We start from the raw sequence: 13,392 nt of genomic DNA, 5'->3' as shown, positions 1-13,392 counted from the left end.
GCATCATGGAAGAAAGGTCCCTGTGGCTAAACCTTTCAAGTCTAACTGACTGAGAAGTTATATAGTCAATATGTGCAAGAACTGCAACCCCCACCAACAGGAAAGCAAAGCAATTGATGCTTGCCTTCCCTGCAAGGCACTACTATCTTTGCCACTTGTTCTGTGGTACTGGAGACTCAGGCCCAGGCTCATTACGACGAAATCCTTGTCTGGGAAGCAGACCAAAGCCCACAGCTTTAGGTTGTTGAGCAGGTTTTTGGCACAGCCGCTACCTGATAGATCCCCATTTAGCACAATTCACTGGACACCATCTCAACTGCTCTGCTCCAGTCTCCAGCCTCATGTTCTAAATAAACTGGACCAAGTTTGAAATTGGAATTCTACTAGAAGCACCACTGGTTATGGGGTATTTGACTGTTTTTTGTGCGGCACCTGTCGGCTCAGTCCAGTCAGTGTTTTGGTCTTACCACTGATGAGCTTTTAGATCTCCCCCTTACCAGAAAGCTAATCTAGTTTGGTTTGGTCATATAAGGTCAAAGACTTACATTCTCCTATTTACTCCTTAGGACTCATTCTAGGGGTATGGCTATGACCTGAGCCCTTCCCACACATTTACCAGATTCTATAGGCTTGGTATCACTGCGTCACACACTGTTCCCAGTGTGGGTGCAGTCTGGAGGCAGAACCTTCATTACATTGTGTCATGTCTTTAGAAAATATGCCATCCAGAAATCAAGTTCTCTCTCACAGTGAGATACTGACCAGTTGTTTGAAAGAGCATGTCAGGTTACATAATTCCATTCTCCGATAACAGGAGTGCAGTATCCCACCGGATTCCTCTGCATTACAGGAGAATTTGTATTACAATTGTAGATAAAGGGAAGGTGGGGCCTCCCCGTCACAGCAGTGACAGATCTGTGAACTGGGACCTACGGTTTCATTGATGTTTTTGTGGCACTAACCTTGCAATTGGTGGTTCGGTGTCACACCTGAGGCATTCCCATAATGAGATGCCTCACTCCAATTATTTTAAAACTGGGGTTATGTGACACTCACTCATCTATTCTCACTAACAGATAGATTAAGAAAAGTCCCTTATTTTCCATTGTCATGACAAAATTATTTTTGTTAGAAGGAAAATCAACAAATCAAATAGCATGTTATTTAAATTTTGACATTTTATGTTTTCGGCTTAATACTGATAGTTCAAGAATTACTCAAACAAAAGGTTTTACAAATGAAATTGTAGTCACAATGTACACAGTTGTAAGCTATTTGTACCTGGGTACAGGTTTGAATGTTGTACTCCAACTGCCCCTTGTGGATGTTTGTAGTCAGGTGGAGGCCTCGTTAAGTGCCGATTAAACTGATCTTGTGTGTTAAACTTCTCCTGGAACACAAATATACAAACCCTAACATTATCAGTGCATTATATCATACCAGTGCTTCTAAAATCATGAAAACCAAATATTTTGACAAAAGATTTTTGTGAACTTCCCATCAGTGGCAGTATAAAAAACATACTAATTTAAAACTAAAATTACCCAAAAAAAGACCCAGGAAAATCTACCGTGGCAGGTACTGTGTCCGTTGTTTCCGTTTTGACTCTAGCCTGCAGCATGTAGTGCTGGTGTGCTAGAGTTACTCACTGTGTCACTGGACTGGTGCTGAGGTTGGCTCAGTTGTCTCTGGCCTTTGCCTGCATGTTTTTGCTGAGTACTGAGAGTAGCTGAGCACTGTGGCACGCACAGCTCAACAAGGCGACTGTTTGCTGATAAATGTGTTGTATGTGCCATTGCCTGTGGACAGAGGAAAAACTTTTGATAAGCTTTTTGCTTGCTGATTGACTTTGTAATTGCTGTTGATTCTGGTAATCATCATCTTAATCCTTTTAGACCTCAGTGCTGCTTTCAAAACTGTAGAAAACTGTAGAACACTGTATAACACCCTTACTGAGCGCAAGGTTAGCCTGAAGGGGGCCGTTAAATATCCATCGTAGGACCTTCTCAGGTAAGCCATGGGGTTACTCAAGAATTCTTTCACTGTAATATACTTTCACTGGGTAATATCATTGAGAATTATAATACCTATGTATACAATTCACTCTGTAATATCTACCCTCTTGTATCCATTTCCCCATCTTATTCGCCAAGCTGTTTCGACTTTTAGCAATGCTGGACCTGACTAATCAGGGGCCTCAGTGGACAGGGGCCCCACCAAAAGCCTCAGAAATATACTGATTTTGTTTCTAACTTTGATAATGTAATTATAGAAATAAATGATTCAGGACTGCGTTTTTCATGATTACTTGTGCTTATCTGCATCTTGTCTTCTGTATTTTAGTTTCTGCAAAGTTAGGCCCACCTGTAGCCTTAATCAAACATGTAAAAATACTGTTAGTTCCAGAAGCAGCCAGAGTCACTGCGGGAGTCCGAGTCGGCACCTCTTCCTTTTTTTGATGCAGCTGAAGACATGGGACAAAGGGATCTCACCAAGTAGAGCGCGAATAGGTTTTACAATTTCCAGCCAACAATTTGTTGAGCAAATTCAGTGAAAATGACAGTAAATAGATTTCCTTCATGTTCTATGGAGGGGGGCAGGAGGCTTGGGCAACACTGCTTGGGGCAAATACTTTGATGCTAGGATTAGGATTATATTAGGATTAGGATATGGTTAGGATAGGGGGAGGGATAGGATTAGACTAGGGCTGGGCTATCTTTAAGGTTTGAAGTTAGAATAGTGCAAAATAAAAGTCTGGACCCTTCGGTAAGTCCTCAGAGTGTAAAGTGTTAAAAAGCCTAATTAATACAGACATGTAGGGATAATATGTGGGCAGTCATTGGCTGGTTAGTCCAGTAGATGGCAAACTTTATTCATTATTTTGGTGCCACCATGTGACTTGCAGTGCATGCTTCTAACGAATTTCCATATCTTTGCTCATACTTATGCCCAATCGCCATAAAGCAAACAAACACTGCATATTCTGACCTTTTGAAAGTACAAAGTCTAAGAACCTTCTCCAGAAACTGTTTACATGCAAATTTCAGTATGAGGAATGACATGGTTGTAATTTTTCATGTACGAGGTAGAAATTATTGTAGGACTAAAAGATGGATTACTGTATGACTAATGGATTATTGTAGGACTAAAAGATGGATTATTGTATGACTAATGTCTGGATTAGTGTATGACAGCTGGATTACTGTAGGACTGATAGCTGGATTACTGCATGACAGCTGGATTACTGTTTACATCTGGATTACTGTAGGACTGATAGCTGGATTACTGCATGACAGATGGATTACTGTTTACATCTGGATTACTGTAGGACTGATAGCTGGATTACTGCATGACAGCTGGATTACTGTTTACATCTGGATTACTGTAGGACTGATAGCTGGATTACTGCATGACAGCTGGATTACTGTTTACATCTGGATTACTGTAGGACTGATAGCTGGATTACTGCATGACAGCTGGATTACTGTTTACATCTTGATTACTGTAGGACTGATAGCTGGATTACTGCATGACAGCTGGATTACTGTTTACATCTTGATTACTGTAGGACTGATAGCTGGATTACTGCATGACAGCTGGATTACTGTTTACATCTTGATTACTGTAGGACTGACAGCTGGATTACTGCATGACAGCTGGATTACTGTTTACATCTTGATTACTGTAGGACTGATAGCTGGATTGCAGTGTACAGCTTGTGCAAGGCACAGTCCAACTGATGCTAGCAAACTGTAGAACCACACAGGAACAGATGGCCTCACTCCTGCTTCTCTCACTGAAATCTTTACTTCATGCAGACAATGTGGTATGTCAAGGAACAGAAGTCCTTTTATTCAAGAAAAACTGACTGCATGTGTAAAATCCTGCTCAAAGAAATATATAGTCACTGCAAAAATCGTGTGTGCATAAAAACTAAAATCCATTACAAAATGCCTTGTTAAGTGCTTTATGTGAAGATAGCGTATAAACTTTGGCAGCCTCTTATTTCAGGAAATCATTAACATATTACAGAAATTCCGCGTTTTATTCCCCCACAGCCCTTAAAGATATTTCCAGATGAACCCAATATTAATACCAATATTCCACCAAGAATACCAATACCCCACAATGAGTAATATTAATTGTAATAATATTCATTGTAATATTCAATACTCAACTATGAATAGCAATACTCCTCTTCAACTGTAACTGGGTCACCTGTTGCATCACAGTTTTTTAAAGTTCCTTAAAAACCACAGTTGCATTTTAACAACCCAAGTCCCGCAATTAATGCTGAAAGCACAGAATGTCTTAGGGATAATGGTCGTGAGATTCTGGGCAGGTTGAGAAGACTTGTTTGTGGGTTATTTTTGTGTCTTCACAAAACAAACACACACAACAGTGCCTTATTAGTTATATTTATTAAATCAAATAAATAAATAATAATATAGACATAAGCTTCTCTGATTGTTTAAATGCTTCCTGTGATTATAACACCACAGTTGAAAAAAAGAGTAAAGATCTTATTATTTAAAGAATGATCAGATAACAGTTATAATCAGTCTAATAAACTAATGGTTAATAAACTAATGGTTCTAATGTATCTGATTAGATTATGCCAGAAATCATTGGACAGCCTGAGCAGTGGAACTGATCGCATATTGAAACCAGTTATGTCTTGAAAAGCACAGGAAAATGAAATAAGAAGTTACAAAAAGCAGACAAGATTCCACATTCCAAGTATGTGCACTGTGATGCTGAGCAAGTATAACCCAATTCACACACACACTACTGGTACGAAGAGATTTCAGCTGGTCTAGCCCTGTCTTGTAGGGCAGGTATAGCTGCTCCCTAAAGAACAAACTGTGTATTGACTATATATTGCATCTACAGCACTGCTTTGAAGAAATTTGAGTTTAAAATATTTTATGTCTGAATTATTTTAAGTTTAAAGTTTAAACAATGAAACAACACAGTCATGTTGGGATTATCCTATTAAAACAAACAAACAAACAAACAAAAACAACAACCATTCGTCAGGCTAGCAGCATGAGGGTAGGAGATTGGAAATTCATTTGAATGTTTTCTTTTTAACCAAAAGATACAGAAATAGCCAACTTACTGACTTAAATTTGTAATAAACTTCATGTCAACACAAATATTGTTTATTCATATCTGCTCTGCTCCTTTGAGCTATGGTCCACTAAATTGTACCAACAGCCTGATAATGTTTTAAAATTAAGTGTCCACTATCAAAATATAACACAGCTTATGAGAAACTAAACGCTCAAATACCTTATACGGCAACCCTACCCCTGCATTTAAATCTTGTAAGTTTGTGATGCTCATATTAATAGTTGCTGTCCAGGGCAACATCCTCCTGAATACAACAATATTAGTATGTTCATTTTTTGCTATGTTTCTGAATAACACTTCCAGACAACATGCGTGTCACCTAGCCTTATAAGGTCTGGGGCATGAAATAATTCACAGTTTTCATGAACATGCATTCTTGTAGGAACAGAATTGTTTACACAGGTCATTCACATTCACATTTCTAAGCCCGACTGCTGTCAATACACAGTTGTCTCAAATCAAAGCTGAATAAAAAAAGTACAAAAGTTAAGATGATAAAACAAAAATGTGCTTGAATGAGGCCCATTATGAATGCACCATCATTCACAGTGTTGACATGAAACATTTCCCAGAGCAAAATGGATTCAGCTGCAGAATGGCAAAGGGCCATTAGTCTGAGAACACGATGTCTAAATGAGAAGCTGGTTCCAAAGCCCCACACTAGAGGTCCCATAACAAAAGCAGTGAGTGAGAAGGACCTCCTATATCAGAGAGGAAATCCCCACTTTGAGCAGCCAGGGGTGAGGGGCTGTCAGAGTACCCTTTTAGCGATAGGCACTATTCAGACGCAACCCTATCTACAGAGTCTGACAGTCCCTTAAAGGAGCTGATGGGGAACCAGCTGTCAACATATGCCAAGACAGATCAGCCATAGGAAGTGTAGCAATTAATTCGAGGGCAAAGGATAGAACCCTGTCTCTCTGCTGTGAGTTCTGATTAACTTCTTATATAACAAGAGGATGGAGCTGAAACAAGCACAATACATTTTGCAGGCCACTATGTATTTTTCTTAAATTTCAAGTTTACATTCTTTAAACTAGCCCATGTTAAAATGGTAAATTAAATTGGCCCACACTGAACAACAATACAAGAGAAGTAGTAAATATTAAGTAAATAGTAATACATTATAAATTCATGTAAATAAACTCATCACATTCCATTTCTGAGGTAAGATCAATGCTTAAGCCAGGCTACACTGGAGCTAGACATTACCCAACTCTAAAACACATTAAGAAATCAAAAGCGATAAATGCAGACATTACTCCCAATTAAAACCACTGTTCGAGATCATGACTATCTTGACTATGAGCCAGAAGGCCTTCTTTACACTCAACTTCCATTGGTGGAATATTTGTTGTGTGCTGTTAGTGTGGTCAGTTCTCTAATCCTCTCCGTCATCCTGATGTGTCACAAAGTTGTTTTCTATCTCTGCTCACTTGCATGGTTAAATGAATACCACATGTAGCCATGGACTCCATAAAAGTGCGCAGTGAATTAGGTTCCCATTCTGCCGTGCATTACCAGCAGATGACAGAGCCTTGCTACTCTCTCACTACACATCCGGGAGTCTGGAGGCAGGAGCACTGTCCCCAGGGACTTGGCCCAGGATCACTTTCCCAGGAAACAAGCAGTCGCCCTGCAAGGCAGCTCCAACAACCTGGCACCCCTCCACCACAACCTCCATGCTGAGATGAGAATATAACAGTGAAATGAAGGGAAAATCACAAAATGACAAAGCTGTGAACTGTGAAGAGGGAACCCAAGAGAACGCAAGGCTGGTCCAAAACAACAAAAACACAGGAACAAATCCTCACTAAATCCAACTCACAAACGTAAAGTGTATACATGTCTCACCCTTAAAGGGGTGGCTGTGTGTTTGTTGTCTTTGTTCCTCACACTGGGAGTTTGATATGGTTGTGTGTGTGTGTGTGTGTGTGTGTGTGTGTGTGTGTGTGTGTGTGCGTAAAAAATACATATGCAGTCATGACAGCATTCACAAAGCAGAGAATGCTACTGCATGTCACAGATTTTAGACACAAAAACTATATATTTTTCCAACTGAATAGTGCTATTACCATTTTAATCCAGAAAAATGCATAAAAACAGAGATGACACTTCTCACAAATTTCATACTCGCTGCAAAATGTCTCCCATCTAAGACCACAAGCATACACAGAACTCATTCAGATACTGACTACTCCGCATGAACCACTATAATCCAAAGTATAAGACATATTGCCTGAAAAACACACTGAGGTAAGCAGGGCTGTCTGTGTAATTACCTATATCGCACCACCAGTGTAGTTTCCCAAATTGAAGTAAGAAAGCACACTGCATGCCCTCAGGACAAAAAGGCTCCCATCAGATTTTACCCAGACAGGCCTAGATACCACAGAAAGCATGGATCCCAGTTTTGATATATTTTTTTGTTGAAAACCAATCAGTGATAACCAGGCTATGAGAACATGGAAACAAGTAACAGAGCCCACATCCTGGCTTCCTTGGAGGCATTTTGTGATCTGTTCCCAGTGGGAGGACGCTCAGCATGGGTTGTGAGGGTTCCAGAGGGATCATGACACCAGTTTGGGACCTTTATTTCCATAGAATTACTAATTCAGTGGACTGTGGGAAGAGTCTCAGTTCTCCATTTTGAAGCAGAAGCTCAGCCTTTGTTTCCACTTCAACAGCTTAACCCCATCAGTGCTGTGCATGACTACGCTGTACTACATTTTCTTCAGTAAAATAAGTGCGTTTGTTATAGTGGATGTAACTGCACACAGAATGAGATGTCAAATATCCTGCACCAACCCATTAGGGTTTCATATAATTTACATATAATCCCAGACCCACCCCCTCAAAGAAACTCGAATTCACAAACCTCATCACTTTAAACCGTAGACCTATCACTAAGGCTGTACTCAGCACCACTGTTAAAGTGTGCTTAGTGCTATCGGTACATATAGACTTTAAATCAATGTGTGCTGTTGGTGTTGGGTGTAAAGTCCCTATATTTACCCACTGTGCTTTTCATATTACCCAATAGTTTCTAACCTCTTACCAACAGGAAAGGACTTGACTCTGAATACTATAATTTACAAACGTTGAAACATAATTCTCACTTGATACAAATTAACATTTTCCCACGTTCAACCAAATGTCAGCTTTAAATTTTGAAAGAGCTGACTGCAGCTGCTTTTTCATGGTTTTTTTAGATGAATGCATTGATTTTTCTTAAAGCCACTAATTTTTTCTTTATGAAGTGCAACCCACTGGATGTTGTTTTCAGTACTGCACTTAAACTTGAACAAAATCAGCTTTACACTGGATGAAGAATATTCATAAATGCTCATAAATATTGATATAGCCATGACTATCAATTCAGGTATTGGAAAGCATGTATTCACGATACACTGCTGTATTGATATTTTGTACACGGCCCTATAGTTAACCATAGGGTCACTGGATAGCCATTCTCTGCACAGAATGTTTCACATGAAACACGAAGTCCCATGCATCTCTTGTTTATGTTCATTTCAGCAATGGGAAGTTAGCCACTCACGTAAAAACACCCTACTGATATCCTCGAGAGACTAAAATAATTATAACAGGTTTTTCCCAAGAAACTCTTGACTGCAGTGTCTGAGAAGATATTTGTATGTTAAAATGTGACTGATCTTTCATGTTACATAGTTACTTAACAGTACTCATGATTACTAAGTGCTGAAAATATTTTTTTTCCCCACACCACAAAGCAGAGCCTGTTGTTTCCTAGATTAATAATAACAATCCATTACAACAGGCAAGATTGAATGTTCAGCTAAACTATCTCCAACAAAGCCACTGGCTAATGTTAACTAAACTATCTAATAAGGTTCTATCTATCTATTAAGGTTGTTATCTGCATTGCTGACCACTCTTGTGTACTGCCAACTTAGATATCACAGTAGTTACCTAATGCACAAATACCCATGTGCCAAGATTCATGTTTCAATGAAAGTCACCTGGTCAGCCAGTCGCTGAAGAGCAATGAAGAGCAGCCAGTCAACTATTCAGCACACAAAAATGCCCATATTAGGCAGTTCCTGAACTAGGGGTATATTAGCCTGAGTCAGGAACAAAAGAGATAGAGTTTAAGAAAAATTATAACCCAAAGCAAAAATTTTTATTTAATCGGCTGGACTAGTGTAAATGAAACTAAGACACCGGTGGTGTAGGGGGAAAAGCCCCTTCTAACCTGTTCAGGTGCAGAACAATTCATACTGCAGAACAAAGAGTGAAAATCTGATACCATTATTTAGTTTTCAGACATTAGACATGTTAGAAATTGACACACTAGTTTTCTATGATCATAATTTTACAATTTGAAAAGTAGTATGCTTTCCAGTATACTCTACACTAAAAGCTACACATTTACATTTATCTGACGCTTTTATCAAAAGCAATTACAATTATGAGTGAGTACAACTTGAGCAATTGAGGGTTAAGGGCCTTGCTCAGGGCCCCAACAGTGGGAACTTGGCATTGGTGGGGCTTGAACCGGCAACCTTCTGATTACAAGTCAAGCACCTTAACCACTTAGACATCACTGCCCTGTACAGCAGTGTAATCTACACTAAAACGGTGATCGTATAGTGATACACTAACACAGAGATACACAAAACTGAAAAGTGGGAGTAGCAGTGGTTAAGGTACGCAACTAGTAATCAGAAGGTTGCCAGTTCAAGCCCCCCCACTGCCAGGTTGCCACTGAGCAAGGCCCTTAACCCTCAATTGGTTCAGTTGTATTCAGTCTTAATTGTAAGTTGCTTTGGATAAAAGTGTCAGAGAAATGCGGTAAAGGAAGATGTTCTGATGTTCCCCAATCATAACAAACGAGTGGCTCAACATCCAGCACCAGGCTAAGCAGATTACAGCTACCATCCACAGATTGTCCCTCACAGCTAAAAGCCTCCAATTAGCAAATCGTACTGTGCACATCTATGCCCTGACACTGAGCATCTGTGACAAGCAGTGAAATTATGCGCTTCTCATGTTAAATCCACCACACTTTAGCCATCCAGGGCCCTTGTCAGTTTGCTTCAAGGGGATAAACATAATGATGCCCTGAGAGTACTGAGACTGAAACAACAATCATGAGACGAACAGCAGCAGAAGCTGGCAATGTGTAGAAGTGCTCCATGCTACTGTAAGCCCAGGAAATGAAGAGGAAAATCACGGCACAAAATGTTACCGACTAACCTAATACCAAAATTAGATATAAAAGTCAGAAGAATACATTAGAGAACACATTAAAATCAGTAGACACTACTGTGACCAATAAACTGCTCTTGTGACAGCATAGTTGCATTACTTGAAACAAACATAACAGTTATGCATATTTTAATTACCTTAGTATCTTACTTAATTATTTGTTTGCTTATGTCAATAGAGACTAAATACACAAATAAAAAAAAAAAGGAGATAACCCAGTCACAGGGGAAACATGCTAAAGGTGTGTGTGTAAAGCTGCTGCAATTCAAATCTCATAACAGTGTGCGTTAATCCCTAGTTATACAAATTCTCACTGTATGTCCATGTGCTCTAAGAGAAGCAACATCAGAAATACCTATTGATGGTTTTCATTTAACATGGAAAGATAAAACATCCTGTCTCTTCTTTAACAAAGAAGAAAGAGACACATTAAGCTTTCTGTAGGTATCTTACCTGTCTTTGTTGGGTTATTTTAAGATTAACTGGAACATGCTGGCTCAGGGGCTTGGGCTGTAGACAAGATGATGACTGCATAGTTAACTGAAACTGAATGTTTTGGCTTTCTGTAGACTCTGGGTTTTGTATAGATGGTTTGCTCTGTGACCCAGCCACATGGCTTGTGATGGTAGATGCTTTAGTAGTGAAATTTAGCCTAGGTCTAGTCCTGAGAGCTTTTATATCTGTGGAATTAGTCTGGTTATACCCGCTGGGCTTGAAGAGGCAGTTGGCCACACCTTTGCCCTGACCAGAGCTCTGAGGGCCAATTCCTGGCTGCCTTAACAGACTAGGGGTGGCAATAATTTCCTGACCAAAGGGATTGGAATTGGGGTCCATGGCAGAAGGCCAGTTTTGCAGCCTTGCAGCTTGGTTATGCTGTTGGTGGTGAATTAGAGCATTGGGTGGTTGTTTGGGCTGCTGATTGGCTGCCATTTGCTTTAGTTGCTCAGCATGTGATATCTCAGGCCAGGCTGGTAGTCCCCTAGAAGCTGTTGCTGATGCCTGAGACACATGACCACGGGCCATGTGCCCCAGCACCGCTGGAGAAGTTGCTAAAGCCGTGGTTGCCATGGAAAAGGATGGACCAGCTGATGCAGGCCGGAGCTGTGGAGAGCTTCCTGGCACCTGGCCAAAATCAGGTGAGTATTCGGTCTTGATTGGTTTATCTAAGTGGGGACAGGGATGGGCTGCACTAGCTGAGCTGGGGCGACCAAGATCCAACCCAAACTCATCATCTTGCTTCAGCATCTTTTCCAGTTCCAGGTCATTGAGAGGTGGTACTGATTTGGTGAGTTCATCAAACAAGTCCTGAAGTTCAGGGTCAATCGGTCCTCCAGCCTCATCCTTGAACTCAAACACAGCCATTGCTGGATCAGTTAGAGAATGGCCGCAGGTCTGGATATCTGCTGGCTCTTTCTTCACATCCCTGAGAGTCATGTTGAAGAGATCACTTCCAACACCAAGGGGCATCATGAAGGGGTCTTTAGGCTGAAGTGTGTGAGACAGAGACAAAGGACCTCCTAAGCTTTGAGACTGTCCTGAGTCCACAGCAGAAGAACTAGGAAGAAGTGAGATGGTCTCCATCCGAACACGCTTGAAGTCTGGTGTTGTGCCCATACAGGATAAGCCATTCTGCTTAGGAGTATAGCCAGATGGCCCCTCTATCTTTCTTCTCAGTGAACCCTGGAGCTGTAAAGGCAAAGAAAGTTAGCAAGTTAATGTGAAATTCATGTAAAGAGACTTTATTTGCAAATACGATGGCTGTTATAAAAATGTTTAAGCAGCAACATTAAAGAGATGTTCAGCAATTAAGGTTTTTAGTCCAGTTCTCTGCATTACGGTTAGGGTTAGGATTAGAGGTTAAGGTTCTCTGCATGCAGGCCAAAGTGAGCCCCTTTTCTGCAAGATTAAGAAAAGTGCACATATTTTTACTTAATTCTTATTAATCATCAATTACATCAAATTTTGATGAGAAATCTAAAAATAAAATAAGAACAAATCTCTATAGAAATTGATCAAATATAGTAATTTGCTATCCTTGTTCATTTGACCATTTTGAATCTAATATTTTATGGTAATGTTTGTGGTGGAACCTGCCAGTAAGGTTAGATACAGAAAAATAATACACATGGGCTATAAATGACATAACATGATTTTTTTCCAAGGAGACTGGTCACAGGTATCATGAACTGGCATAAATACACTTGAACAAAAGAGGTTTTAACACTACTAAAAACTAAGAAAAACACAGATCTGAAAACTCTGCATTAGCTGAGCAGATAAGTTTAAACAGATAGACAGAGCAGATACACAAAGAAAGCTTTTTATCTGTTAAACTCATTTGCATGAATTACATTTCCCCCTGTTAGCTCACTGTAAAGAGAGCATTCTCCTGTGTGCAAGACTGTTCTCTTTGTCTCTTGAGCCTTAATTTATGTAAATGAATCCAGAACAATGATTCATAAGTCCCACTGAGTAGCTGTAGGGAAGCATTTGGAAATGTAGTCAGACATATAAACATTAACTCCTAATCCAATCATTTCACAGACCAAATAAATTTAGTGATACAATTTTGTGATGAAGAACATGTCTCAAATACTCCAGAAACAACCAACCAACCCCTCCAAAATTAACTAGCATTGCCTGCAATCTTCCTGTTGCATGCAAATTCATAATCATTCCATTACAGCCAGCTCCTATGACCTCGAGACATTGTGCTGTAATAATATTAGTGCAGGTATGTAGTAAGGAACAGCGTTCCCGATGCAGTGGCAGGTTAAAGGCTTCTCCTGTTTACGGGGCTGGCAGTCTCTCTCCCTCTCTCTGTCTGCCTGTCTTCTTTCCTCTCCCTCTCTCTGTCTGCCTGTCTTCTTTCCTCTCCCTCTCTCTCTCTGTCTGCCTGTCTTCTTTCCTCTCCCTCTCTCTCTCTGTCTGCCTGTCTTCTTTCCTCTCCCTCTCTCTGTCTGCCTGTCTTCTTTCCTCTCCCTCTCTCTCTCTGCCTGTCTTCTT

At 40.2% G+C, this 13,392-nt stretch overlaps 1 protein-coding gene across 3 annotated transcripts in view; it reads right to left on the bottom strand.

Annotated features, from left to right (window-relative positions):
* The window catches only part of zmp:0000001236 (mastermind-like protein 2), a 42,418-nt gene that overhangs the window by 4,825 nt on the left and 24,201 nt on the right, over positions 1-13,392 (bottom strand). For all 3 annotated transcript variants that reach the window (XM_027027671.2, XM_027027673.2, XM_027027672.2), the window contains 3 exons: positions 10,840-12,072; positions 1,650-1,799; positions 1,282-1,390 (listed from right to left, as the gene is read on the bottom strand). In XM_027027671.2, the coding sequence (XP_026883472.2) occupies positions 1,282-1,390; positions 1,650-1,799; positions 10,840-12,072 (1,492 nt within the window). The remainder of the gene's footprint in view (positions 1-1,281; positions 1,391-1,649; positions 1,800-10,839; positions 12,073-13,392) is intronic.

The sequence above is a fragment of the Electrophorus electricus genome, chromosome 15 (assembly GCF_013358815.1).
Source record: "Electrophorus electricus isolate fEleEle1 chromosome 15, fEleEle1.pri, whole genome shotgun sequence".
NCBI classification, from domain to species: Eukaryota; Metazoa; Chordata; class Actinopteri; order Gymnotiformes; family Gymnotidae; genus Electrophorus; species Electrophorus electricus.
The sequence above is the reverse complement of the archived record's forward strand: the minus strand, read 5'-3'. Positions and strand labels throughout refer to the sequence as shown.